The 27,997-nt window shown below is 56.3% G+C and overlaps 2 protein-coding genes across 3 annotated transcripts; both read right to left on the bottom strand.

Annotated features, from left to right (window-relative positions):
- Window positions 1-1,439: 1,439 nt before the first annotated feature.
- On the bottom strand, window positions 1,440-8,340 carry SYT5 (synaptotagmin 5). 2 transcript variants are annotated; one of them, XM_077756966.1, is made up of 9 exons: window positions 8,276-8,340; window positions 7,149-7,251; window positions 6,415-6,587; window positions 4,777-4,896; window positions 4,466-4,633; window positions 3,939-4,106; window positions 3,551-3,665; window positions 3,146-3,279; window positions 1,440-2,046 (listed from the first exon to the last, which is right to left on the bottom strand). In XM_077756966.1, exons 2-9 carry the CDS (start codon window positions 7,225-7,227, stop codon window positions 1,846-1,848), a joined length of 1,158 nt encoding a protein of 385 aa, XP_077613092.1. In that variant the 5' UTR covers window positions 7,228-7,251; window positions 8,276-8,340; the 3' UTR covers window positions 1,440-1,845. The 2 variants fall into 2 exon arrangements, with proteins under 2 accessions (XP_077613092.1, XP_077613091.1); XM_077756965.1 differs by having other exon boundaries at window positions 3,551-3,668.
- Window positions 8,341-8,964: 624 nt separating this feature from the next.
- Window positions 8,965-27,933, bottom strand: PTPRH (protein tyrosine phosphatase receptor type H). Its single transcript, XM_077756930.1, has 19 exons — window positions 27,883-27,933; window positions 25,894-25,927; window positions 25,426-25,692; window positions 23,101-23,367; window positions 21,425-21,691; window positions 20,203-20,472; window positions 19,214-19,513; window positions 18,609-18,875; window positions 16,480-16,558; window positions 16,317-16,357; window positions 15,060-15,076; window positions 12,852-12,932; window positions 12,378-12,468; window positions 11,792-11,865; window positions 11,565-11,699; window positions 11,123-11,245; window positions 10,754-10,914; window positions 9,634-9,769; window positions 8,965-9,525 (listed from the first exon to the last, which is right to left on the bottom strand). Exons 1-19 carry the CDS (start codon window positions 27,931-27,933, stop codon window positions 9,418-9,420), a joined length of 2,769 nt encoding a protein of 922 aa, XP_077613056.1. The 3' UTR covers window positions 8,965-9,417.
- Between the last annotated feature and the right edge of the window lie 64 nt (window positions 27,934-27,997).

A 27,997-nucleotide genomic window follows, 5' to 3' on the forward strand; every position in this document is an offset into this window, starting at 1 on the left:
GGCTAGGATGAGCTGGGGCGGGGCCTGGGGAGGTTGGGGCGGGGCCTGGGACAATTCACATTTCTGGGATGGGGGACATGGAGGCAGATTCAAACGGACACAGAACGGGAATGGAATCCTGATTAATTCAAATTAAAGTGAGGCGGCCTAGACCTCCGTGTCCCCTGTCCCTTTCACATCGTGGTTCCACCACCCAGGGCTTCTCAACAGGCGGGAAAGAGCGAAGCGCTCGGTCTAGCTAGCGCTGGCCGCTGGTCAGGTTTGAGGAAATGTGTTAAACACAGTCATTGCTAAGAATTAACTTTTTTACTAATTACTAAAATTAAATTCCAGTTAAATACATTACATTAAAATAAAGGTAATACAGGGGCGCCTGGGTGGCTCAGTCGGTTGAACGTCCGACTTCAGCTCAGGTCATGATCTCACAGTTTGTAGGTTCGGGCCCCGCGTCGGGCTCTGTGCTGACAGCTCAGAGCCTGGAGCCTGCTTCGAACACTGTGTCTCCCTCTCTCTCTCTGCCTCTCCTGATCGTGCGGTCTCTCCTCCTCACTCTCTCAAAAATAAATAAAAACGTTTAAAAAAAGAAAAAAAAAGAAATTTGTTAAATCACATGGACATCGCAACCTGTGTAACTGATCAGATCTCCCTTTTCCCCTTGGCTATCAGGAAGCTCAGTGCAAGTTAAAGAAAAGTGCCTTTTCTTTAGTACATGGGGGAACATTTTGCCTCATTTTCCACTTAACCTGCTGGTCAGAGAGCTTTCTTACCAAATTGCATGGACCTTTGTCTACCACCTGAAGTCCTGTCCAGGATAAGAGGAAGGAGAAGCCAATCACCTTTCCTAGACACAGATCAGGAGACAGAATTTGTTGAAGGAAGAAAGGGGGATAGTTGGAACTGTTGGCTTTCCCTGCGTAACTGTCCTTTCTTCCAATTGCTGGGAACTTCATTCCCAGACTTTGCATATCTATTTTGTTTCCTTGATGAGAGCGAGTCGTTCGGAGGTGAAGTCTGGATTTGCATCAACTTGGGGTTCCCAGTGTCCAACAGAAGCTGCCACACTGAAGACCTCAGGGAAAATAGAATGGATAAATAGTGGAAGAAGGAAAGGAAGGGAGGGGAACATGGGCATGGAAATCTAAGTCATAGGTGAGGGAGCGGATTAAATTCATGAGCAAGTAAGTGATTCGCGGACTCCTGGCAGCAAGCATAAAGTAGGTGTTGTTATTATTACCACAAGTTTTTCAGGTGAGGAAGTGGAGACTTGCAGGGGTGAGTGAATCAAGAAATGATGGATGGTGGGTGGCTGGGCCAGTTTCCCTCGGTGTGCTGCCTGATGGCAGCCCTATGCTTGCCTTCGTGTGATCCTACCCTCTTGCCCCGCCCCGCCCCTGCCCTGCCCTGCCCACACCCCATCAGTGAGCATCAGGTCAAGCCACCCAAGTTGCTGAGTGTTTATTTGGTCCCAGGAGCAGTGCAGGAATCCGACTAGGGACAGGAGCGGGTGATCCTGTGCAGGAAGAGGGGCGCTTGGGAGCGAAGAGGGTAGTAGCCTGGGTCACTGATTGTCAAAGCAGAGCGTGGGAGCCTGGGGTTGGGAGATGCCAGATGGCTCCCCTCCCCCACGGGTCCTCGGGGCTTCTGGGTCTGTGCTTGGTGGGAGAGTTGACAAGTCACCATGATTGGTGTAATGGGGGATGAGAAGGCAGGAATGTGTCACGTGGGGGGTGAGGTGGGGGTGGTTAGTGGTCGGAGAAGGCTTAAAGGTAGACCCGGGCCTGGCTTTGGCCAGGAATCTGAGGTCAGAGGCCGAGTCCAGGCTTGGCAAGGGGCTTGAGTTGGGGCTTAGGGTGCAGGCAGCGGCCTCGCTCGGTCAGGGGGCCGCAGGGAGTGCCACTGGGCAATGGGCCGCCGGGGGTTGGCCAGCATGTCTGCCCAGTGCCGCAGGCCAGCTCCCCCGGCCGCCGCCCCCACGGCCACCCTCCCGATGGCCTCGTTCTTGCCCAGCTTGTCGTAGTCCAGCACGGTCAGCTCCACCTGGACCTTCTGGAGACAGGAAGGGCAGGGGGAAGAGAGAGGAGTTCAGGAAGGAGGCTTGGCGGCGCGGCGCTGGGTACCATCGCTAAGGAGATCCTCTCCCCAGCAAGCAGATTCCAGGGGGACTTGTTAGAGCGCTGGGCAAGGCTTTTCAGGGGACTCGGAGGGGGCATGTGGTGGGGAGTGAGGGGGCGGAGAGCCTCTGTTAGATGCGCTAGAGGCTTTCTTCCTCTGGAATCAGCTTTCAAAGAAGATACATCTTAGGACCCCCTCAGGGAAGAGCCTCCCAAGCGGCGGCAGACTTTCAGGGACTCTTAAATGCATGGAGTGGCCAGGCCTGGGTCCTGGGTAGGCCCTGCTCCTGAAGAGTGTTGTGGAGGTATCTCTTTTTCCTAGCACCCGTTACTCCTGAGGAGGCGGAGCACCCTGGTCTTGCTTGGGGGCGGGGCATCTGGTCTTGCTTGGGGGCGGGGCACCCTGGTCTTGCTCGGGGGNGGGGGCGGGCACCCTGGTCTCGCTCGGGGGCGGGCATCCTGGTCTTGCTCCGGGGCGGGGCACCCTGGTCTCGCTTGGGGTGGGGCACCCTGGTCTCGCTTGGGGTGGGGCACCCTGGTCTCGCTCGGGGGCGGGCACCCTGGTCTTGCTCGGGGGCGGGGCATTCTGGTCTTGCTCGGGGGCGGGGCATTCTGGTCTTGCTTGGGGGCGGGGCATCCTGGTCTTACTTGAAGGCGGGGCACCCTGGTCTTGCTCGGGGGAGGGCATCCTGGTCTTGCTTGGAGGCGGGCATCCTGGTCTTGCTTGGAGGCGGGCATCCTGGTCTTACCTGAAGGCGGGGCACCCTGGTCTTGCTCGGGGGCGGGCATCCTGGTCTTGCTNTTGGGGGAGGGCATTCTGGTCTCGCTTGGGGGCGGGGCATTCTGGTCTTACTTGGGGTTGGGGGGCTCTGACCCTCATAAGAGGAAACTGAGCGAGGGAACGCAACCTCAAGCCCCCAGGACCTGGAAGTTGCTGAAGAGTCTCCCTTCCCCTAGCAATAGGGGTTTCTAAGGGCCTGGGACTCTGGGGGAAGGGCTGTTCTGGGAGGGGCTTTGGGTAGGTCTGAGCTCACCTGCACCTGGTCACAGGGCACCTCGAAACTGAAGGCCTCATTGTAATAGGGGTTCAGAGTGTTCTTCTTGATGGTTGTTTTCTTCTTCCGTACCTTTTTGCCGCCTTGAAGCAGGTGGACCTTGACATATGGATCTGGGGAGAGAAAGGAGTCTTTTAGCCCCACTGTCAAGTCTAGGGGGTCACCTTGAGGAGAAGGCATGAGAGTCTTCTTCGGAACAGCAACACTCTGCGCACCCCTCACCCCTCACGTCTCTCTCTGTGATCAAAGCAAATCTATAATCTTCCATGGCAGCCTGGGCCTCCCCCTCCCCTAAGGGACCCTCAGAACCTAAAAACAGAGAGATCCTTTGCTACTGAGCCTCCCACTACCACCACCCAGACCATTTCCTTGCTTCCCACACACCGGAGAGCCCTCCTACATCCATCTTCTTCAGGTTCTTAGCCTCCAGGACAATGACGGTGAGCTTGCCGGCCGTAGGGACGTAGCGGAGGGAGAAGCAGATGTCACCTAGTTTCTCCTGCTAAAAGAGGGGGGAACCATCGCTGGAGCCCCTGCTTCCCGTCCATCCCCTGTCGGACCTTTCTTCCCTCCCCCTCACCTTAGAGCGGAATGGCCCAGGTAAGACCACAGAGGGACAACCCAGGGACTGGAGAGGTTGTACCGGAGAACCCCTGGGGCTGGCCCTTTGCTGCAGTGGAATGGCTGCTGCCCTGAAGGTCCAAGAAGCCTGTGATCTGCTTGGCCCAGGGTCGCAGCGGGCTGCCGTAGGGTCGTGGCCACGCATGCTCACCTCCTCCCGAGGAGCAGCCTTCAGCTCTCGCCAGGCCAGCACTGGCCGTCCCAAGTCGACGGAACTCATGGGGACCCGCACCTCCCCAATGGCATCGTTTCGGGAGAAGCGATCAAAGTCGTACACCGCCATGACCAGTACCCTGCCCCCCAGCTCCACGTAGGGGACCTAGGTGAGGGGGCCACAGAGGAGAGAGCACAAGGTGGAGAGTAAGAAGTCAGAGAGACAGGAAGGAAGTGGGGTGCAGCGCGTTCAGGTAGAAGAAGGTGGGTGGGGCAGCAAGGGTTCAAGGGAACAGGTGTGGGGAAGTCTATGGAACCCAAGTAGGCAGCCCAAGGACCAAAGGCACAGCCCAGGGTCAGCAGTCCCCACAGGGGCAACCCAGGGTCCAGTGTCACAGTCTCCAGATCTGATAGCTGCCACCGGAGCTGTGGTTGCCAGCAGAAGAAGCTGAAGGAGTCGGTCCCCAGGATTCCAGGTACGGGGGGCAGGTTGCCAAGCCTGGGGCACGGAGGCCAGGAGCTCACCTTGAACGCAAAGTTCTCCCCAAAGTGTGGGTTGAGCGTCTGCCGATGCACCTTGGTCTCATACCGCCGCCGCTTGTCTGGCAGCAGGTAGACACGCACGTAGGGGTCGGAGGAGCCACCCAGGTCTAAGGCTGCCAGTCCCTCGGCTTGCAGGATGCCCACTAGCAGCTGAAAAGTGACGGTGTGTGTGTGTATGTTTGTGTGTGTGTGTGTGTATGTGTCATCTTAGCCTCCTTTTGTGGAGCCTCCTTGAAAAAGGGGCTAGAACCCTCGGACCCTCCGCTCCACAACATCCCCTCCTCCACACCCACCTGTCCACTCTGGAAGTCGTAATCGAGTGAGTACTGCAGTCGTCCTAGCTCGTGCTTTTCTGCCACCTGTGACCCTGGCCCAGACGGGGCTGGCTCCAGCTCCTCCACTTCCGGCTGCACCTTTGGGAGCCGGGGGCAAGGGCAGGTGAACCCTTCCCCCTGACAGTGGGATCCTCCACGCCCAGAAGCCAAGGGAGACTCACAGACCCCTCAGGCTATACCTGGGCACTTGCAGGGTAAGCAGAATCAGTGTTTGATTAGTTATGTCTGACACAGTCAGGGAACAAAGTGTGATTCATGATGTCTGCTATGGGAAAGAACAGACGTGGGGACACACGTGCAGCGTGTTGTGCCTACACTAGAAAAACAAGCGCTCCTAGTGCCTCACTGCCTACAAGAAGGATGCAGAAGATTCTGTTTCACAGGTTAATGGACTATTGGGGTCATTGTCCAACTTGATGAGTTAACTAGTGATCTTGCTATAGAGAAACATGGAAGAGAAAAGTATATTTCACTTATATTTGCCATTCTAAACTGGAACAAGGCTTTTTAACCTAATCCATCAATTTTCAAAATTCAGTGTGAATCAGAACTCTCCTGAGACATCTCACTTCAGAGGTTCTGATTCAGCAGGTTTGGTGCAAGATGCAGAATGTATGTTTCCTCAAGTACGTGGGGGTGATTCTGATGTAGATGGTCTTTGGACGTCAATGGCTAAAGTGATAGGGATGGAGGCCGGCTACCAGGACTCTAAAGGTCATGGCTTATGGGTAGATTTATAACAGCTATTTGTTGACAAGAGAGGAGGGGAAATATCAATTACAGACCACAAACTTGAGGCTCAGAGAAGGATAGTGAATTTCCTTAGGTCACAGAGTGGGGAATGTTTCCTCTGGGTTGGAAACCGAGGACTGCCTGGCTCCCAGAGCCTTACACCTGTTACCTTTCATTTTCCCTCCAAGCGCCTCCTTCAACTTACGTTTCTTTATTCTCTTGAGAATGCCACACCAGCCTCCCCGCTAGCCTCCTTGCCTCAAATCTGTCCTCCACGTGGGTTCCAGAGGATTCATTCCAACACTCATGTGACCCTGTTCCTCGCCTGCTCACAAATCTTCCTTGGCTCCCAACTGCCCTTGTGACATGGATACTACTCAGCTCTTCAGACACACACTCTAGAGTGCAGTATATTTGCACTCTATACTCCAGCATAGAGTGAAAAGTGACTCAGGGTTTCTCGAATATGTCTCAGACTCTGGATTCCAGGCCTCAGCACACACTGTTTCTTCTCTCTGTTCTTGGCTAACGCTGTGTGTTCCTTGGGTTTCAGCACAGAAGATGCCTCTATTCGGAAGCTTCCTTAGACTCTGTGGGTTATCAGGTGGTTTTTCTGAACCCCCGTGTGTTCTGTGCTGCCCCTAATGTGGCACATAACACCCTGAATTGTGAATGTCTGTGTGAGTGTCTGACTTCCCCCCCAGACTGGTTCTCATGAACAGGTCCCCAGGGTCACAGTTAGGTAGCTAAACACACAGGGGATGTGAGTGGGTAAGATGGGCATAGGAGAGGGGAGAGCAGGGACTGAGGCTGCTAAGCCCGGGTGCAGGAAGGGCAGGGCTGAGGGGCTGGGCCAGGCCACACCTTGTCTATGTAACTCCGACCCAGCTCCTTCACTTCCTGAAGGTGGACCTGGGCTTGGGCCTGAATCTTCTTGCCCGACCGCCTCCGACAACGCTTCCGGTAGAGGCAGAAACAGCAGCTGAAGACGAGGAGGGCTGAGGCCAGAATGATTGTGGCCAGGGCCCAAGGGGGTACTGCAGAGGGCATGGAGAAAACACTCACTGAGACCCTAGGAAGCAAGCTGGCGGATTCAGTCTGGGTTACACGTACAAGCCGAAATCCTGGCCAGGTTTTCCCTCCAGCCACTTCCATTCCATTTTATTCCCGTGTTTTCCTTCCAACTGATCTCACCTATAAAGCGATTTGATGCCCTTATTCTAGGCTGACACCATCCAGATTTTCTTGCCTGTTAACTGCACCTTCCCTTAGACCCCCTTTCTAATTTCTGCTCCACACACTGAAATATTTAGAAGCCATGCCCCTTCCCTGGCCTCAGTTTCCCTATCTTTAAAGGAAGGGAGAGGTGGGCCTTCCAATTCACAATCCAAGATCCCATTCCACTGCACATTCTTTGGCCTGGTTCTCGATTTTCTTGCAAACCCGCTCCTCTTGCATTTCACTCCGAGTCGAGTCCATAATTCCAGCCGCAGTCCCACCCGGATTTTCCAGCCCGCCAGCCGAGCACACCCTTCTGAATCCGCTCCTGAGAATCCTAGCCGGGCTTTCCCTCCGCTCTGGCCCCGAGTCTCGCTCACCAGGGCTGGGGCCGATGCGACTCGAGTCCGGAGGCGTGTCGGGCGCAGGCGGCCCTGGGGTTGGGGGCTCCGGGAACATGCCGGCGGGGTCTCACGGTCCTTTCTGCGGAGGCACCCAAGAGCCGTAGCCCCCCACGCCCACCCCGTGCATCCAGGGAAGCCTCCGGAATAACGAAAAACTCCAACTCCCAGCGGCACCCTGGGCGACCGGCCGCACGGGACTCAGCCTTCGGTCGCGAGGCATGCTGGGGGTTGTAGTGTCAGCCTCCCGCGACCGAGGGCGGGCGCGGCCGTGGGTTCCAGTCCCTAGCCCCATCCCAGAGGGATGCCCCCGCCCGCCAAGGCCCCCCAGGAACCCCGCCGACTTCTCATCCCTCAGTGCCCGACTCCACAGGCCTGAACCGGAAGTGGGCGAAGGCTGGCGTGGGAACCGGAGACCTGAGTCGCCCCGAGCAACGGGTGGCTCTGCCCGGACGGGGCAGGAGCACCGCTGGTTGCCCTGGCAACCGGCTGTTGCCGAGACAACAGGCCGGGCTGACGTCCAGATGCGGAATCCAGGCGCTGCGGGCTCGCTCCACGCGCGGTCAGGACCCCAGCCCCGGACCCCGGGCGAGGCGAGCGTGGGGAGAGGGCAGCCTCGGCCGGCGCTCCCGGCGCCCAGGGCTGACTCCTCCCTCCAACGCCCGGCCCCGCGAGCCTCTCTCGCTCCTGCCGGGGGCTCCCTGCTGCCACGGCCGGGGCAGGGTGGGCTGGGGGCGCGCATCCTTCTCGGCCTGCCTGTCTCTCCCCCGCATCCCGAGCTCTGTCTTCACACCTGTCCTCATGATCTCTCCCTCCACCCCCTATTTCTGCCTATTCCCCCCACCGGCCCCTCGCCGCCCCCCGTCGGCGTCTCGTTTGCCCTCGGCCTGTGGTCTGGTCTGTGTCCCACCCTCTCCTGGCTGCTCCTCCCTCCCCTCTGCCCTTTGTCTCCACACCTGTCTCTAAATCGCAGCGTCCGCGTTTCAGCCTCCAGCCCCTCCACTCCCGTCGGGCCCTCCCCAGTGTCCCCACCATGCCACACGCCCCGTCTCTCCAGGGGTGAGGATGAGCAGGGGGCTTAGGGAGGGGGTCCCAGAGGCTCCTACCTGCTCGGCGGCTGGACCCGACCCTCCCGGGAGACGCCCAGGCGCCGGCCCCGCCCGGACCCCGCCCCCGCACGCGGGCGGGTGGCGCTGTCCCGGGTGCTGATCACTGAGCTCGGTGGGGCGGGGGCGCGGCAGGGNGTGTGTGTGTGCGCGCGTGCGTATTAGGTCTCGAGTAGATGGAGAGCCCCGTCCCTCCCCTCGTCCCTCCCCCAGCCAGGAGCCACCAGGGTGCCCAGGGATATTCACCCTGGTCCCTGACGATTTTCTGCTTTCTGGCCCAGGCCCCCTCTCTCCACCCTTACCCCCGCCAGGATACCCGGTCCCAGGACCCCGGAGACTCTCTGGAGACTCAAGTACCCCAGTAGTCAGGTATCCAGACACAAGACTCAGTGTAAGTCTCTAGTGAATTTGCCCCAGACATCACCCCACCCTCTAGGATCTCCGAACAGCAGGCCCAGGAAGCAAGCCCCTATGTGGCTGGACACAAGCGTGGACCTCCAGCCCTCTCCGAGAGACTCAACCATCTAAACACATTTTTTTTCGGGTGCAAAATGGTGGGTCCCTCTCGCTTCCCTAGGATATTTACCTCAGTGCCTGAACATCAGGAATCCAGCCCCACTCCCACCCCAGTATTATTTTCAGACCCAGAAATCCGCTATAGCAAGCATCTCCGGGGGAGAATAGTGATTTAATAAATTACGGGATAGAAGAAAAATACATGTACATGCAGTGGGGTGTGGGGAAATCTCAGGTCCTAGAAGACAGATTTGGTTTCTGGAATACAAGATGGGATGGATCCTGTCTGCCTTTGCACCTGGGGTAGCTAGAGTTCCAGACACTAATTTCTTCTTCCCCAAAATCCAGCAGTGCAGGCAGGCCCCCAGCCTCCTCCTCCCTCCAAGTACTAGGAAATCCTAGCTCACATCCCTCCCTCCTCCAAGGAACCAGGAATCCGGGATACCCACTGCCATCTGCCCTGTCTCCTCCAGGGAAACAGTTTAGACTCCCAGGCCTCCCCTCCTCCTGCAAGACCCAGGCATCTGGGACCCCAGCCCTCTGCTCTCCCAGGGTTCCAAGAATCTGGGCTGAAGTGGGGATCCAGAGTCCGAGTCTAGCGGGGCTGGGGTCTCAACTCCTGTGTCTTAGACATTCTCATACACCGGGTTCTCATAAAAAGCCCCCTTCTCTGGGGCTAGGCGTGACTGCTGGAGACCCCGCAGGATGCACTGATGCAGGAACACGTACTGGGCCTGCAGAGAGGGACAGGGGAGGGCGGAGGGGTGCCCTTCTGAGCCAAGGCCTGCTTCACCCCCAGGCCCCACCCCTCACCCACCCTGTGCCCTCAGGAGCCCCATCACCTCAGTCTGTAGCATGAGAGGCCTGCTCTGCCTCATCTTCCGCACGTAGCTGAAGGCCCCTACGCGATGCTCATGCTCCAGCTGCCGCAGCAGGGTGTCCAGGGCAATGAAGGTGCCCGTGCGGCCCACACCAGCACTAGGCAGGGACAAGAAGGGGCCAGGCCACAGGAAGGGGGAGTTTTGGCTGATTGGAGAGATCTATTTTTGAAGCACCCAGGATCAGGGTATATTATTCAGCAAGATAGCATTCTTGGGGGACCCAGTGTAAGTGAGGGTTATGGGTGTCCCTGGTGACCATCAATCTGTTTTCGGGCTCTGTGGGTCTAGGTATTCTGGACATCTCCCACAAACGGGATCATACTATGTGTGGCCTTTTGTGTCTGGCTTATTTCACTCAGCACCATGTTTTTTAAATTCTTCCACATGGTGGAATGACCCAGTGCTCCATTCCTTTTTCGGGTTCAAATCAATCGTCTTAACCATTACGCAGGAGTCCCTTCCGTGCTTGGGGGGAGGGATGGCCCCCTGGTGGGGACACCTCCAGGGGCGCTGTCTTGGGACAGGGCAGGTGTTAGCACACGGTTCAGCAGAGAACTTGAGTGCCACCGTGGGCATCAGCGTGGCCACTCATTATCAGCCTTGAACCCAAGACTGAAGCTTTCTGACCGGGTTTCCACAGCTCTGCAATGGGGACTAAACCCTTTTGGTCATGAGGTTGCCCTGAGGACCAGCAAGACCATGGCTGTGGGGTTTCCATCATGTCACTGGCATGTGGTACATGCTCCCTGAAAGCCGACGGTCACTGCAACCAGAGCCCCCATTTCAGAGGCTGTCGGCCACTCTGGATCAAGCCCTTTGGTGCCCCCCCCCCCCTCCATAACCTCCTCTACAGAGCCTTCAGTATCAACGACAGGAGAGTGATGGGCGGGATGAGGTCCCGGGCGTGCACTGGAGGTGTTTCAAATGTTTCTCAAAACCTTTGGCTGCTTCTCTCTGCTACCCTTCACCCCTTCCTCCCTTCCTCCCCCAGGGCATTCCCCTCCTCTCTTCCATCTCCTGTAGAAGGTCCTGGGTCTTGAGTCCCTCAGGGGCCGTTCTCTCAGAGCTAGTGGGTCCTCACCTGCAGTGCACAATGGGGGGGCCTCCCTCTGCGGTCTGGTCGAGCCACTGCCTGACCATCTTCCAGAAGGCCAGCAGGGGGTCTGGGGAGTGGGGGACGCCGTGGTCTGGCCAGGTCATGTAGTGGAACTGACGCACAGCTAGTGTCTTCTGCTCTTGGATCTAGAGGGAGGGTGGGTTGGGGAGGGAGCCGTCAAGACCCCTGGGTGGGCTGGTTTCCGACTGGTGGGGGGATCCCTGGGCACACTGTGGTCCCCGAGAGAGTGACGGAAGGCTAGACTCCAGGAGGGGTTCTGAGGAGCCGACTGCCCTAAGGTCCTGGGGGAGGAATCGAGGTCAGCATGGGGCCGGCAGGGTGTGGCAGACTCACGTGCTGGACCTTCAGCTCTCGTACCGTCCAGTTCTCCTGCACCTCCTCACCCTCCAGAGTCACTTGGAGCTGCCCGTATGTGCAGGGCTGGGCGTCTAGAGGCCAGTAATGCTCACATTTCACCTGGGAGATGACCGGGAGGTCAGAGAACAGGAGGCCCCAGAGAGCCTGTCCTGGTGCCTGTCTACACTGGGGCTCTTGTACTCAGTACCTGGTGATGAGGCAAGGCCCACGGGCAGCTGAGTGTAGACTCATCCCAGCCAGGAGGACCCCTCCTTCTCAAGACCACTGGGTTATATGGGCCAATGGATGGACTGGGGAGGTGTCCAATGGAGGAGGTTGGGGTCATGTGGGAGGGAGTCAGCGAAAGTGGGATCAGAGTCCAGGCAGGGTCACGGGCCGGGGTCAGGGCTCAGTGCCTAGACCCCCGCGGGCCTCTCACCCGGCCAGACTCCACACAGTTGGTCAGCATGACCAGGGCCCGGCTCCGCTGCTCCCACACCAGGCGCCAGAAGTCACCCACCGTCTGGGGCAGGGGGCCCTGGGCTGCAATGAACTCGTGGGGGTCCCAGAGACTCTGGTGGAAGAAACGAGGCAAGTCACAACCCCTCCGCTCCTTCTCGGCTCAGCTGTGCTCCATGCCCTGCGGGCTCCCAACCACGGCCTTACAGGTATGAAGCTGGCATTGATGTAGTCGGAGCCTCCATCCTCCTGGAGCTTCAGGGACACCCGGGACCAGTCATCTAGAGGAAGAGGCCGGCATTGCTGAAGCAGAGAGAGGGTGGGAGACCCAGAAAGGCATGGAGACAAGACTGAGACCCAGGGACGGAGGTCACGCCGAGGGCACGCAGGCACTGGGAGCACTAAGAAGGGCGGGCTGACCTCGCCAGGGAGGAATGGGCCGGGGTGGCCCCCTCACAGGCAGCAAGAGTTTTGTGTCTTACAGGGAATAAGGGAAGGGGCCAGGCATGGCGGACTGACAAAGTCATGGCCAGCGGTCAAGTCAGCAGAGGCTTAAGACTCACAGGGCAGCACAGGGGCACCTGGGTGGCTCAGTCAGTTGGTTAAGTGTCCAACTCTTGATTTTGACTCAGGTCACGATCTCACGGTCCGTGGGTTCGAGCCCCACGTCGGGCTCTGTGCTGACAGTGCGGAGCCTGCTGGGAATTCTGTCTCCCTCTCTCCCTCTGTCCCTCCCCTGTTCACTTTCTCTCTCCCACAAAATAAATAAATAAACATTTTAAAAAAGACTCACAGGGCAGTACATTTCGGTAACGGTTCTTGGTGCTGTTTTCGAGAGCTGAGGCCACGGTTTGAGACTGGCTGATGCCCTCCAGAGCCAGTTGCTGGGGGCAGAGGCAGAGAGGGGGGAGCATTGGAGTTTCTCCATCTTCCTCAGAGGACACCCCCGTTCAGCACCACCCCACTCACCCCCGTGCCCTGGCACTCTGTAACACCCACAAAAACGTGTACCATCACCCCATAGGGCACTTGGGAAGCTTGGGGGACAGTGGGGACCAGAGAGGTAGGCGAGAGAAGAGACATCAGGGGGAAACTTTAGAGCTGACCCAAGGGCCCATAATAGTGTCAGCCGAAAACATAACTGTGCCTGAATTTTTTTGCATAAGCAAAGAAAATCGGTGGCCCTGCTTGTGTTTAACCCCAAAAGGTGCGGCGAGGTCTGGGGTGGGCACGTGGGGCTCAGCTCCGCCCCTCAGTCTCACTGCACCTGGTACTCCTTTGTGAAGCCGCAGTTTGTGTCTTCCTCATTCTTCATGACATGGGCAGCAAAGTGTTGCGCAGGGATGTTCTCCAGGAAGCTGTGGGGAAGGCAGAGTTAACCTCCCTTGGCCCTGTGCTCTTGGGATAAAAGAAAGGGCTTTTTTTTTTTTAAGTTTATTTTTATTTATGTTGAGAGACAGAGAGCAAGCAGGGAGGGGCAGAGAGAGAGAGAGAGAGAGAGAGAGAGACAGAATCCCAAGCAGGGCCCCAGCTGAGCTGTCAGCACAGAGCCTGACGTGGAGCTTGTACTCACAAACCGGGAGATCGTGGCCTGAGCCAAAGTTGCTGAGCCACCCAGGCGCCTTTTCCTTCCTTCCTCTCCCTCTCTCTCTCTCTCTTTCTCTCTCTCTTTCTTCCTCTCTCTCTTTCTTTCTGTCTGTCTGTCATTGTTTGTTTCTTTTGATTCCCTGCACCCAATTCAACTACACTCCACCCTCTGCCTTGGGCAATCAACATCTGTTCTTGGTTTCTATCAATTCAGTGTTTTTAAATTTTTTCAAATATGAGGCACCTGGTGGCTCAGTCAATTAAGCGTCAGATTCTTGATTTCAGCTCAGGTCATGGTCTCACAGTTCATGGGGTCAAGCCCCGCCCGCATCAGGCTTGGCACACACAGTGCCGAGCCTGCCTGGGATTCTCTCTCACACCCACTTTTCTCTTTCTGCCCCTGCCCTGCTCACTCTCTCTCTCTGTTCATCTTTCAAAATAAATAAATAAACATAAAAGAAAAAAGAAAGGAAGGGAATTGGGACACAGGCCATATCATGGATGAACCTGGGGAACGTTACGCTGGCTGAGATGAGCCAGTCACAGAAGGACCAATACTGTGTGAGTCCACTTCTCCGAGGTCCCTTAGAGGAGTCAAATCCACAGAGACAGAGCACAGACGGGGGCACCAGGGGCTGGTGGAGAGGGAGGGGGAGGTGTGTTCAATGGGGAAAGAGGTTCAGTTTTGCAAGATGGGAAATTTCTGGAGACAGACGGTGCGGACCTCGGCACCACAGTGGAAACGTGGCTCATGCCGCTGAACTGCACACCTGAACGGTGGGCAGGGGCTGAATGCTCTGTTATCTGTATTCTGCACAATGTCTGGGGGCTCCAATTCCCTCCAGCTTCTCCAGCATTGGCTCTGCCTTCCCTTCTGGATTTCTACCCTCGCCTCTCTCACATTGGCTGGTAAACACGCTAATCTCTCTTTTATATTTAAAAAGAGGGGCACCTGGGTGGTTCAGTTGGTTGAGCATTGGACTTCAGCTCAGGTCATGATCTCACAGTTCGTGGGTTCGAGCCCCGCGTCGGGCTCTGTGCTGACAGCTCAGAGCCTGGAACCTGCTTTGGATTCTGTGTCTCCCTCTCTGCCCCTCCCCTGTTCACATTCTGTATCTATCTGTCTCAAAAATAAATAAACATTAAAGGGGCGCCTGGGTGGCTTAGTCGGTTAAGCGTCCGACTTTCGCTTAGGTCATGATCTCGCGGTTTGTGGGTTCGAGCCCCGCGTCGGGCTCTGTGCTGACTGCCAGCTCAGAGCCTGGAGCCTGTTTCAGTCTGTGACTCCCTCTCTCTCTGACCCTCCCCTGCTCGTGCTGTCTCTCTCTCTCTCCTAGAAATAAATAAAAACATTTTAAAAAAAACATTAAAAAAATTTTTTTTTAAGTCTCTGACCCCATGCAGCTGCAGCCCCTAAAACAGTTTTATAAACACTGTCTTGACCCAGTTTGGAGGCCAGGGCTAGAGGCCAGCCCGGCCCCCTTCCTGAGCAGTGGTTAAACCCACACACCCACCACGTGATCCGTGCGGCTCTCACACTCTGAGCCTATATGCACCTGCCCTCAGCCCCCAGGGCCAGCGCCTGACGACCAGGGACAGCCTGACCAGGGACAGCCCGTACACCCCAGCGCTCACCCAAAGCATTGCACTTGCCTGGTGTTGCCCATCCCTTCCCGCGGAAACCAAAACCGTTTCCCCACCTCCCCACCCTCCCCTGCCTCCCGAGTCCCCCTGTGGCCCTGTGAGATGTACTGCGGACTCCCCTCATGGGCTCTGTGAGGAGCCTCCGGCTTAATCACACCCAAACAACAAAACCTGACAAAACAGCCCATGCACCTTCAAACTCCTCTGCGGACCGGTTTTCTCTTCATTTCTCCATGTCACCAACGCCTGGTGTCTGCAGCACTACTCCGCAGGGGAATGACCTCTTTACCCAAAGTCCCCCTTTCTTATCTGCCTCCTCATCCTCAATTCCAAGGCCACCTCTCAATCCCTCCTTGGTGTGACGGCTCAGCAGCACTTAACTCCACAGCCTGGTCCTCTCTTCTTCTTGGACCCCTTCCTCTGCGTGGCACTCTGGTGCCACTCTGTTTAGTCCCTGAGATACCCAACATCCTCTAAACACTCCAAGTATGCTCCTGCCCCAGGGCCTTGGCACCTGCTGGTCTCTCTTCCTGGAACTCCATTTCCCAAGATGCGCACATGAGTCAGTGCACAAATGACTTCCTCTTAGTCATCTTCTTAGCATGGTTTTATCTGGACATCCTGCCTACAATTTTCTCTAATTTTAACAGCCTATCTAAAATATTCTTCTAACTTTTTCTTTCTTTTCTTTCTTTTTTTAAAAGGTTTTATTTATTTCTGAGAGAGAGACAGAGCACAAGCAGAGGAGGGGCAGAGAGGGAGGGAGACACAGAATCCAAAGCAGGCTGCAAGCTCTGAGCTGTCAGCACAGAGCCTGAGGCGGGGCTCGAACTCACGGACCATGAGATCATGACCTGAGCCGAAGTCGGACACTTAACCAACTGAGCCATCCAGGCGCCCCTCTTCTACCTTTTCTGAGGTGCCTGGGTGGCTCAGGAGGTTAAGTGTCTGACTCTTGCTTTCAGCTGAGATTATGATCTCACGGTTGGGAGATGGAGCCCCACACTGAGCTCTGTGCTGGGCATGAAACCTGCTTAGGACTCTCTCTCTCTCTCTCTCTCTCTCTCTCTCAAAAAGGAAAAATAACAAAATATCCTTCTACCTTTTCTATTCCCACTTCTTGCTCTACTGCCTATTGTATCACAACCTCTATTATCTTGTTTATTAACGACTTCTTGTGCTTGAACGCAACGCCATGAAGGCAGGAGTCTGTTACCCCACTGTGCGCTCTGCACCTAGAACAGTGCCTGACAGATTATGCAGGTGCTGAGTGAATATGTTGTTGGATGCAAGTAGCCCCAGAGCTGGAGCTGCTTCCAGAGCCCCTGCCCAGGCTGGAGGGGGCGATGAAAGGCTTGTGATCCGTGGGGCAGAGGGCATTGTGTGGGTGGGTTCACTGAGCCCACCCTCTGACCTATCCAGTGACCAGAGAACACCCCTTGATGTGACCTGAGGATGATTTTTCCAGATGCTCTCCCAACACCTTCTGCTTACCTGGAGCCCAGACCCCTGGGTGCTGGCTTCCTCTGTCTCTTCCTGTGCCTGGGAAAGAGACATGGGAATGGAAGACGCAGGGAGTCAGGCTGGATCCAGGGGTCCTCACCCTCTCCCTGCACCCCCACCCTCACCCCCAGATGGTCAGTCAGCCCTGTGAGGACTCCTACCTCTTCTTCAGGAAGAAAACCAGCAGCCCCACCAGGATGAGGAACAGGACCACACCGACAATGGCTCCAGCAATGACCCCTGGGATAGGAAGCGTGGGCACCATTGGAGTCCGCCTCATCCACTGGCGACCTGTCTCTCCTACCTCTGTCCTCACCCAGACTGTGACAGAGTGCCGATGGGGCAGATGCGAGGGCAGAGAAAGGAGGGGGGAAAGCCTCTGGATGGAGCCCCACCTCCCACCCAGCTTTCCCCAGGAGCCTGGTCCAAAGACATCATTTGCTCAGGTAACCTGGCTGCCAGAGACTCCTCCCCTCCGTGGCCTGGATTAATGATTCTCGGCGCGGGCGATTTTGTCACCAGTGTCTGGGGACACTTTGGGTTGTCACCATGGGAGTGGTGGTGCACTGGCATCCAGCAGGTAGGGGCCGGGGTACTGCTCAATATCCTACAAAGTACAGGACAGCCCCCACAGCAAAGACTGACCGATCCCCAAAAGTCAATAGCGTCAAGGTTGAGAAACCACAGTCTGGCATTGACGGCATTGATGTTTCTCCCCAGACTGAAGGCTTATGTTCTCAGAGGTTCTGTTTGCTAATGGAAGGGCGCCCCTGCTGTGGTGGTGCCTAAGGTCCTGGCCCCAGCCTCTAATGGGCACAGACCCCCAGGGTGTGTCCTTAGACAGCTGATCTTGGGGCAGACACCAGCCCACAGCCTCCTCCATTAGCTGCCGTGGCCCCAGGATGCAGCTTTCCAACAGTCCTGGTTACAAGGATCTGTCAACAGGCTCTAGAAGGGTCTTACACAGCCTGGTGGGGAGGCCCATTCCCCTGATTGACCTGGTCCCACTGAATTGGACAAGGGCATCTTTCCTCACAGGGACCCTCTCTGCTAAGCATAAGAGACTTTCCTGGGCAGTAGCAGGGAAGCCCAGTTGGGAGTGGCATCCATCTATCATTGCCCCAACCTGCCATCTCTCTCCAGATCAGAGACCCAATCTTTTATTTTTTTAATATTTTTTTAATGTTTTGTTTATTTCTGAGAGAGAGAGAGGAGAGAGACAGTGTGAACAGGGGAGGGTCAGAGAGAGAGGGAGACACAGAATCCGAAGACAAGCTCCAGGCTCTGAGCTGTCAGCACAGACCCCGACGCGGGGCTCGAACCCACGAACCATGAGATCATGACCTAAGCTGCAGTCGGACGATTAACCGACTGAGCCACCCAGGCGCCCCCAGAGACCCAATCTTATAAGAGGTCCTGATTCACAGAAAGTGACAGATGGAGCCCAGTGAAACTTATGGCCATGATCAAAGGTATATGATCAGAGTTTTTTAAATTATGAGGCTCGTACTTCTCCTAAATTCGCCACTGATGGGTGGAAAATGGTGCACTCATGTTGGGGAAAAAGTTTTGGCAGTTCTCCAAAAGATAAACACAGAGTTAACCATCTGATCCCACAACTCCACTCCTGGGGATATACCCAAGAGAAATAAAGTTCCTTTTTGCACAGAAATGGTGCATGAATGTTCATAGCACCACTACTCATAATAGCCAAAAAGTAGAAACCACCCAAATGCATCCACAGACTAACAGATAAACAAAATGTGGTCTCTCCATACAGTGGGATATTATTTAACAATAAAAAGAAATGAAGCACTGATACATGCTACAACATTGATGAACCTTAGAAAAGGGTCACCAAGTGAGAGGAGCCAGCCACAGAAGACTGATGATAGACATCACAGAAGGATGATGATAGTTTTTGGAGATGTCAGAAGCAAGCAAATCTGTAGAGACGGGAGATAAATTTGAGATTACCTATGCCAGGTTGGTGGGACAGTGAGGAGATTAGGGGCTGATGGTATAGGAAGGTGAGTAATGAAAATATTGTAAGAGTAATGGGTTGGCATTGTGCTGTGGATGTACTGAAGCCATTAGTCATACACCTTAAGTGGGTGAATTGTAGGATATGTGAATTATATCTCAATAAAGCTGTTTTAAAGAAAGCAGAAAACAAAGCAAACGGGAAACACAAAGTATCCCTTGTGTAAGTAAGACCCCCTCATAACGGAGTCTGATGTGATCTAGAGAGGCTTTCAGCAAAGCTCTGTCTTGGTGGGGATCTGCTCACCTGCGTTCTCCGTGTAGCAGGTCACAGGGACAGACGGGGCCCTCATTCCATCCCAGACGGTTGTGACGGTGGCGGGGTAGGACTGAGCTGGCTGGAGATCCCACACGGACACGCCCCTCCCACAGGAAGATCCATTCTGGGAGTCCTGCTGTCCACCCACCTGCAACTCAAAGGCCTCGTAACCTCCCACGGGGCAGGACCAGGTCAAGATGACCCCGTGGCCCCCAGAGGTGCTGACGCAGGATGTGATGGTGACCGGGTTCGGGGCTGGGTGGAGAGGACAGGAGGAGTCAGTAGGAGCCATACAGGGTGGCTTTCCATCCCTTACCCCACCCCCACTTCGCACCAGTGGTGCCAGTTCTCTGAGAACTAGCCCAACCTTTCCTCCCAAAACCAAAATACCTCTTCAGTTCTCATTTTCTGTCCTCTCCAAATGGACATGCAACAGATCCCTTCAGACTACAACTCCCATGAGCCCTTGGACTCTATCCCTGCAGCTTAGCAAGGCATGACCCCATGGCCTGATGGGATTTGGAGTCCACTCCCCTCCCATTGTCCCCAGGTCTGACCTCAGCTCCCACCAGGTAGAAGGGGACCCATCTCACCTGTGGATGCGAGGAGGCTCTGTGCATAACTGGTCACATTGTTCCTGTCTGCCCACACGCTGAAGGTGTACAGAGTCCCGGGCTCCAGGGCCTGCACCTCATAGCAACTGTCGTTGGTCCTGCCTGTGTGGTTGGCCTGATGTCCCTGAGGGTCTTGCTGTCCCTGGAGATGTCCCCCAGGGGCCCAATGGACTCCGTATGTGTAGAGCTGAGACTGGGGGTCTGTGGGGACCTTCCACCGCAGGGTGATTGAGCTGTTCGTCTGGGTTTCCTTGTGCAGATCTGTGACCATGTTGGGAGCTGAGAAGACGAGAAAAGCTCAAGGGGGCGGGCGCGTCCTCAAGAGCCCTCGCGCCTGAGGCTGCTCACCTCCCCAATGCCTCAGTCACCAGAGAGTCCACTTCCTGAGAAGTGAGAACCGCAGAAAAGAGGCCAGGTGGGGACCAGAGTCACACGGGGCCCCTCTGTCCTGAGTCTATACCCCTGGGTCCCACACATCACCTTTCTAAGGTGAGCAGATGGAGGCAGGGAACTTCCCTACTTCCAGACACTTCTTTCTAGACGGAGCTGTTGACTTTAGTCTTCTTAACCAAAATGGACAAAAACTAAACAGTTCCAGGCTCCATGCGCCCACAGTGAACCTAGTTCCTGGGGTAATTTTGGTTCCTGTCATGCTTGGGACCCTTCCTATGTAGGGTGAGAGGTGGGCTGCTTGGGGATCAGCTAGTATACTGGGATGAGTTGTGCCCTTCTGTCTTCTGGCTTTGTTGGGTTCCTGAGGGGTGGTCCTGGATGGTCAGGGACTCTCTGCATCCCCAAAGACAGACCTCGTAACTGGAAAGCCATGACTGCCGAGGACAGACTTCCTAGAAGGCAGACTTACAATCTCAGGTCCAATGAGGCTACATAGGGTCACCAAATTCTCCCCAACCTTCCCCTTCCCCCATCCCAACAGTACCGGGTCAGTCTAGAACCCGTCTGAGTCTCACCAGTGGCTCCACTGACAGTCCTGGGGTCACTTCTGACCTTATTCCTCTCTGCCCAGACGGTGATGGTGTACAAAGTCCCAGCTTCCAGTTCTTTCAGTACGATCCCAGTATCTGGGGTGTCCTGGGTGGTGATGGCACTGGTACCCTCCCTGACCCAGGAGACCCCGTAGGTGTAGGGAGAATGATCTGGGCCCATGGGAGCTGTCCAGCTCAAGGTGATGGAGCTGTTGGTCTGCTTCTGCACACTGAGACTCGTCACTGCATTGGGGACTGGCAGAAGGAAAAAAGAGTCAGAATATCCTATCCCTGGTCCACAAGAATCCAGAAGACGATGATGCACCTCCTTCTTCTGCAGCCAGACTTGTTAAGGAGCACTTCCTGGAGTTGGAACCTGGGTGGGCAGTGAGGGGGGAGGGTCTGGACGCCTGCATCTCTGTGCTCAGCAACAGACTCCTAGACAGGCGTGTTGCCAGGAAAGGCCACGTCTCTCCTGTGGACTTAGGTTTTGGACTCGGCTCAGTGAGATCATAAAGATGGTGGCTGGATCCCAGAACCCAAAGGAGGTGCCATTTTTGCTGGTTCTTAGAACCTCTCACCGAAACAGAGGGTAGGCATTGATGCTAGTCATCTGCGGAAATGCTGGGGTTCTTTTCTGGAGCAGCACAGAATTCATTCTTTTCTGCCCACACAGAAAATGTGTACAAGGTCCCAGCTTTCTGTCCCTCTACCATGAAACTGAAGTTTTGGCTAAGTGTTGGGTCTCAATTCTGTCCTCCCGTCCAGTTTGCTGGACCCAATAAGTGTCATCCCAAAGGCCAGGGCCCAGGGGCACCTCCCAATCAGAGTGATGGAGCAGTTGGCCTGAGGTTCCATCCTCAAGATCATGATACAGTTGGGAGCCAGGAGAAAGGTCACAGAGACAGAGTGTCCACATTCCACAGTACCTAATGCCCCTACAGCTGAGGTAACACGCCTATGCTCCCTACACAGGTTGCAAGGAGAGACATCCCTAGTCTTAAGGTCTTTATTCTAGAGAGTCCTCCATCCTGACTGATCCCCGCTCAGAACTTATGATGTGCTTTCTTCATCTCCTGCTCCACGCGACCCAAAGAGATGGGGGGCTAGAGAGTTTGCTCAGTTGTCCCGTCAGTTCTCCACCACCACCCATCACCAACCTTTAAAAAAAAAAAGACAAACAAAACAAGTAGCAGCTGCTTGTCACCTGTGGTGGCCTCGCAAGTCGTCACGGTGCTGTTGGCTCCATTTTTCTCTGCCCACACAGCAAATTCATATAAGGACCCGGGTCGCAGTCCGTCCGCCGTGAAGCTGGTGCTGCTTGTGCTCTGGGTCTCAGTTTTGCTATCGGCCCCAGTCCACCGGATCCAGTAGGTGTAGTTCTGGAAGTCAGGGTCATCTGGCGTCTCCCAGGTCAAGGTGATGGAGGTGGTGGTCTGAGCCTGTACCCTCAGGTTCCTGACGGGATTGGGGTCTGAGAAATTAGGGAGAGGGGTCCGGTGTCAGCGAGGGAGCAGATCGGGGGACAGTCAGTGGACATTTTAGCCCTCAAAGTCCCCAGCCCTGCCTCAACTGCTGGTCCCAGGAGAGGCAGGCTGTGTGGTCTAGACCAGCGCTTCTCAAACTTCAGTGCCTGTATGTAAGAGTGGGGATCTTATTAAGATTCGGGCTCTCAGGGCGCCTCAGTGGCTCAGCTGGTTAAGCGGCCGACTTTGACTCAGGTCATGATCTCATGGTTCGTGGGTTTGATCCCCACGTCGGGCTCTGTGCTGACAGCTAGCTCAGAGCCTGGAGCCTATTTAAGATTCTGTATGTCTCTCTCTCTCTGACCCTCCCCTGCTCACACTGTCTCTATCTCTCTCTCAAAAATAAATAAAACAATAAAAAAAAAAGATTTGGGCTCTCATTCTGTCGGTCAGAGATGAGACCCAGACTCTGCATGTCCAGCCGGTTCTCGGCGCACGCTGGTGCTGCCCAGCCGTGACCGTGTTTTGAGTAGCAAGGGTCTAGCCCGGCACTGTCCAACAGAATTTCTGCAAAGACGGAAATGCTCTCCCAGGGCCCAGTATGAGAGGCAGTGTCCCTGTGGGATACTGAGGGGGACCGGGATGCCCTCATCTGGGCTTGTGAGCATCTAAACTGTGAGACTGAAATGTCCCTTCTAGTGAACTGAACTTTAAGTAGCCACACATGACAGGGGACAGGGATGAGGCTACCATATGGGCCAGTGGGGGCATATGCCCAGCTTAGAGGGGGGCAACTGTCCACGTCAGGGTGATGGAGCTGGTGATCTGGGCTTCCATCCTCAAGACTATAACACGGTTGAGAACCCGGAGAAGAGTCTGAGGGTCAGAGTGTCCACCTTGCATCGTACCTAAGGTCCTCACAGTTGAAGCAACACGCCTATGCTCCCTACACAGTCCTGGTTGCTAAGGAGAGACACCCCTAGTCTTAAGATCTGTGTTCTAGAGGGCCCACGATCCTGACTGATCCCAGCTCAGAGCCTGTGATGTTCTTTCTTCGTCTCCTGCTCCACGTGACCCAAAGAGATGGTGGGCTAGAGAGTTTGCTCTGTTGCCCTGTCACTTCTTCACCACCGCCCATCACCAATCATTGAGAGAGAGAGAGAGAGAGAGAGAGAGAGAGATGTGGCACCTGGGTGGCTCCCTTGGTGGAGCGTCCGACTTCGGCTGAAGTCGTGATCTAACAGTTCGTGAGTGTGAGCCCTGCATCGGGCTCCATGCTGTCAGTGCGGAACCTGCTTCGGATCCTCTGTCCCTTTGCTCTCTGCTCCTCCCTTGCCCATGATCCCTCCCTCAACTGTAAATGAACATTCCTTAGGAAGGGGAGAGAGACAGAAAGTAAGCAACAGGGCGCTCTCACCTGTGGTGGCCTCGCAAGTCGTCACGGTGCTGTTGGCTCCGTTTTTCTCTGCCCACACAGCAAATTCATACAAGGACCCGGGTCGCAGTCCGTCCGCCGTGAAGCTGGTGCTGCTTGTGCTCTGGGTCTCAGTTTTGCTATCGGCCCCAGTCCACCGGATCCAGTAGGTGTAGTTCTGGAAGTCAGGGTCATCTGGCGTCTCCCAGGTCAGGGTGATGGAGGTGGTGGTCTGAGCCTGTACCCTCAGGTTCCTGACGGGATTGGGGTCTGAGAAATTAGGGAGAGGGGTCCGGTGTCAGCGAGGGAGCAGATCGGGGGACAGTCAGTGGACATTTTAGCCCTCAAAGTCCCCAGCCCTGCCTCAACTGCTGGTCCCAGGAGAGGCAGGCTGTGTGGTCTAGACCAGCGCTTCTCAAACTTCAGTGCCTGTATGTAAGAGTGGGGATCTTGTTAAGATTCGGGCTCTCATTCCGTAGGTCTGAGATGAGTCCCAGACTCTGCATGTCCAGCCGGTTCTCGGCGCACGCTGGTGCTGCCCAGCCGTGGACCGTGTTTTGAGTAGCAAGGGTCTAGCCCGGCACTTTCCAACAGAATTTCTGCAAAGATGGAAATGCTCTCCCAGGGCCCAGTATGAGAGGCAGTGTCCCCGTGGGATACTGAGGGGGACCGGGATGCCCTCATTTGAGGTCTTGAGCACCGAAAATGTGAGATTGAATCTTCCCTTCTAATGAACTATTATAAGTAGCCACACATGACGGGGGACAGGGATGAGGCTACCATATTGGCCAGTGCAGCTTAGAGGGGGGCAACTGTCCACGTCAGGGTGATGGAGCTGGTGATCTGGGCTTCCATCCTCAAGACTATAACACAGTTGAGAACCCGGAGAAGAGTCAGAGGGTCAGAGTGCCCTCATCTCATAGTGCGCAGAGGGAGGCCAGATTTGCCTGCACCATCTCCTATGGATTCTCAACCAATTCCAATCCCCCTCCCCCAGCTGAACAAAAGTGAAGGAAACAGGAGGCGGGACCTGAGGAACCTTCGAGGGTCTTCCTGAAGCCAGGAGCACTGTGTTGTCTGCCCAAACAAAAAATTCACATGAGGACAGTGACTAAGTCTTGCCCCAACCCCACTTTGCAACTGGTGACTATCCTGTCTTTGGTCTCAAATCTGTCGGTGTCTCCAAGCCCCTGGACCCTGTCACTAGGTGCACCTCTGAGGGTTGGGGTTGGGACCTCCCAGTGCAGGATGATAGACCTCCTAGTCCCCCCCTCACCTTTCCCACAGGGTTGGGGGGCTGAAAGCTGGCACCGTGCGGGGTGGGGTGGGGACCCCACAAGCTCGCGTGGCTGCTGAGCACCTGTTGCAACAATGTGCTCAGACACGCACTGTGCTCCCAGGAGCGGGTATGAGGTTAAGTATGTAAAGGATCTTCTGGTCCCTTTCTATGTCGACTGCGTGTCCAAATGTTAATATTTGGGGGGCACCTGGCTGGCTCAGTCAGCAGAACATGCGACTCTTGATCCTGGGGGTGTGGGTTCAAGCCCCAGGTTGGGTGTGGAGCCTACTTTCAAAAATGGATGAAGGGCGCCTGGGGGGCTCCATTGGTTAATGGTCTGAGTCTTGGTTTTGGCTCAGGTCATGATCCTACGGTTTGTGGATTCAAGCCTCGTGTCAGTCGGTCTCTATGCTGACACAGAGGACCTTGCTTGGGATTCTCTCTCTCTCTCTCTCAAAATAAATAAACTTAAAAAATGATAATATTTTGGATCTATGGAGGTAAGTAAACTCTCACTTTATAATTAATATCACATGTTTCATTTGACTACTTTTAAGATTTTATTATTTTTTTAAAGTAACCTCTACATCCCATGTGGGGCTCAAACCCACAAACCCGAGATCAAGAGTCGCATGCTCCACAGACTGAGCCAGCCAGACATCCCTCTTTTTACTTGTTTTTAAAGTGGTTGACATTGGGGCACCTGGTGGCTTGGTCTGTTAAGCGTCCGGCTGCGGCTCAGGTCACCATCTCATGGTTCAGTTCGTGGGTTCGAGCCCTGCGTCGGGCTCTGTGCTGACAGCTCGGAGCCTGGAGCTGCTTCAGATTCTGAGTCTCCCTCTCTCTCCCCCTCCCCCGCTCATGCTCCATCTCTCTCTCTTTCTCTCTCTTTCAATACATAAATAAACATTAAATTGGTTGATAGGAAACCTAAATTTACACATTCAGCTTCCATTAGATTTCTCTTGGACAACAGAACGTGCCACGTTCTCATCGCTGCCGGCCACATTTTAGAAAAAGAAGGCGCGCGGAGCGTGGCTGCCTCTCACCTGTGCTGTTCTGGAGGGTCCCCTGGGAGCTGCTGGTCGCATCCTGCGGCGCCCACGTGGAGAGCTCACGCAGAGACCCTGGCCTGGGGCTGTCCTCCATGACACTGGCGTCGGCCAGGCGCCAGGCCTCACCTCTGCCATCCTGTCCTGGCCGCAGGCCCCAGGGGGTGTAGTGTCCCCCCTCGAGGCCGGAGGGCACCTGCCGCCGCAGGGTGATGGGGCCCGGGCTCTGGGCCTCCGCATTCGCGTCCCTGCCGGGGCTGGGGGCTGAGAATCAGGAAGCAGGGTGTGAGCAGAGAAGGTCCGCACTGCACCTTCCCCGACCCCCAACTCTTGCCTGAGGCCAGAAAGGACCCCTTCCAGGAGTGCGGGCCGTGTGTCACCGAGCCCTCCGTGAGACCGCCTCCCCAGAGCTCACAGCGGCTCGGCTCGGCCAAGCTCTCCGCCGACTCAGCAGGGCTCACTCACCAGCCGCCCTGGCCCCTGTCCAGCTGCACAGGCTCTGGGGAGAACACAGAGGGGAGAGTCAGACTCTGGGCTTCATCTCCCTTGGCCCACGGGGGAATGCGGGGCTGGCGGGGGGCTGGCCAGGGACCCTCTTCCTCTGCCCTACCCTGGGAGTCACTGGGGCCTGAGGGAGAGGAGGGACACTGTGAGTTGTCTCCTCCCCAAGGCGCTGCTCTAACAAAGGTCACTGTAAGTCCATCTATCTCTGTTGGGTGTGTATGTGCTGGGGGGGCCGTGTGGCAGGGGCGGGGCTCCAGGGACCCGGAGCAGGGCTGGCTCCACTGATAAGGCCAGGAGAGAGTGGTGACACGTCGGGAAAGTATGGCTTTGCAATTAATCAACAAAGTGGTAATGGGGGAAGATACTGAGGTTGGGGACCAGGAGCCAGACACCTAGTCTGAGGGAGGAGGGCCCGGGGGCCAGGACTCCTGGGTCTGAGGGAGGAGGGGCCGGGGGCCTGGACTCCTGGGTCTGAGGGAGAAGGGCTGGGGGTCAGGACTCCCGGGTCTGAGGGAGGAGGGGCCGGGGGTCAGGACTCCTGGGTCTGAGGGAGAAGGGCTGGGGGTCAGGACTCCTGGGTCTGAGGGAGAAGGGCTGGGGGTCAGGACTCCTGGGTCTGAGGGAGAAGGGCTGGGGGTCAGGACTCCTGGGTCTGAGGGAGAAGGGCTGGGGGTCAGGACTCCTGGGTCTGAGGGAGAAGGGCTGGGGGTCAGGACTCCTGGGTCTGAGGGAGAAGGGCTGGGGGTCAGGACTCCTGGGTCTGAGGGAGAAGGGCTGGGGGTCAGGACTCCTGGGTCTGAGGGAGAAGGGCTGGGGGTCAGGACTCCTGGGTCTGAGGGAGAAGGGCTGGGGGTCAGGACTCCTGGGTCTGAGGGAGAAGGGCTGGGGGTCAGGACTCCTGGGTCTGAGGGAGAAGGGCTGGGGGTCAGGACTCCTGGGTCTGAGGGAGAAGGGCTGGGGGTCAGGACTCCTGGGTCTGAGGGAGAAGGGCTGGGGGTCAGGACTCCTGGGTCTGAGGGAGAAGGGCTGGGGGTCAGGACTCCTGGGTCTGAGGGAGAAGGGCTGGGGGTCAGGACTCCTGGGTCTGAGGGAGAAGGGCTGGGGGTCAGGACTCCTGGGTCTGAGGGAGAAGGGCTGGGGGTCAGGACTCCTGGGTCTGAGGGAGAAGGGCTGGGGGTCAGGACTCCTGGGTCTGAGGGAGAAGGGCTGGGGGTCAGGACTCCTGGGTCTGAGGGAGAAGGGCTGGGGGTCAGGACTCCTGGGTCTGAGGGAGAAGGGCTGGGGGTCAGGACTCCTGGGTCTGAGGGAGAAGGGCTGGGGGTCAGGACTCCTGGGTCTGAGGGAGAAGGGCTGGGGGTCAGGACTCCTGGGTCTGAGGGAGAAGGGCTGGGGGTCAGGACTCCTGGGTCTGAGGGAGAAGGGCTGGGGGTCAGGACTCCTGGGTCTGAGGGAGAAGGGCTGGGGGTCAGGACTCCTGGGTCTGAGGGAGAAGGGCTGGGGGTCAGGACTCCTGGGTCTGAGGGAGAAGGGCTGGGGGTCAGGACTCCTGGGTCTGAGGGAGAAGGGCTGGGGGTCAGGACTCCTGGGTCTGAGGGAGAAGGGCTGGGGGTCAGGACTCCTGGGTCTGAGGGAGAAGGGCTGGGGGTCAGGACTCCTGGGTCTGAGGGAGGAGGGCCCGGGGGCCAGGACTCCGGGGTCTGAGGGAGGAGGGGCTGGGGGCTGGGACTCCTGGGTCTGAGGGAGGAGGGGCTGGGGCCTGGACTCCAGGGTCTTTGTGAACACACCTGACTCTTGTGAGAAACCAGAGCTCACTCTCACAGAGGACAGCAGTATCTGTGAGCCCAGGTGGAGGCTCCCTGACAACCCAGAAGCCTGCTTCCTTCTCCAGGACTCCATCAGCCCCTACTCCCTCAGGACCCCAGCGGCCCGGCCCCGTCTGGGAACACTCACCAGCAGCACCAGGCTCCTCCAGGCCCCGAGGCCCCCTCCGGTCCCCATCATGTCTCCAGACACTGCAGAGGGACCCAGGCGTCCCAGCCCTGACTTTCCACCTGCTGGACTTTAA

The sequence above is a fragment of the Crocuta crocuta genome, unplaced genomic scaffold, assembly GCF_008692635.1.
Source record: "Crocuta crocuta isolate KB4526 unplaced genomic scaffold, BGI_CrCroc_1.0 scaffold142, whole genome shotgun sequence".
NCBI lineage: Eukaryota > Metazoa > Chordata > Mammalia > Carnivora > Hyaenidae > Crocuta > Crocuta crocuta.

What these genes read in the sequence shown, in the direction of transcription:
- SYT5 (XM_077756965.1), bottom strand. Translation starts at nt 7,227, where the DNA reads ATGTTCCCGGAGCCCCCAACCCCAGGGCCGCCTGCGCCCGACACGCCT. An exon ending in ACGACTTCCAGAGTGGACAG is followed by an intron (nt 4,634 to 4,776) that starts GTGGGTGTGGAG and finishes GTCACTTTTCAG; the next exon opens with CTGCTAGTGGGCATCCTGCA. An exon ending in GGATGTAGGAGGGCTCTCCG is followed by an intron (nt 3,280 to 3,550) that starts GTGTGTGGGAAG and finishes TTCTCTCCCCAG; the next exon opens with ATCCATATGTCAAGGTCCAC.
- PTPRH (XM_077756930.1), bottom strand. Translation starts at nt 27,933, where the DNA reads ATGATGGGGACCGGAGGGGGCCTCGGGGCCTGGAGGAGCCTGGTGCTG. An exon ending in GACTGTCAGTGGAGCCACTG is followed by an intron (nt 19,514 to 20,202) that starts GTGAGACTCAGA and finishes TCGTCTTCTCAG; the next exon opens with CTCCCAACATGGTCACAGAT. An exon ending in GAGCCTCCTCGCATCCACAG is followed by an intron (nt 18,876 to 19,213) that starts GTGAGATGGGTC and finishes CTCTCCACCCAG; the next exon opens with CCCCGAACCCGGTCACCATC.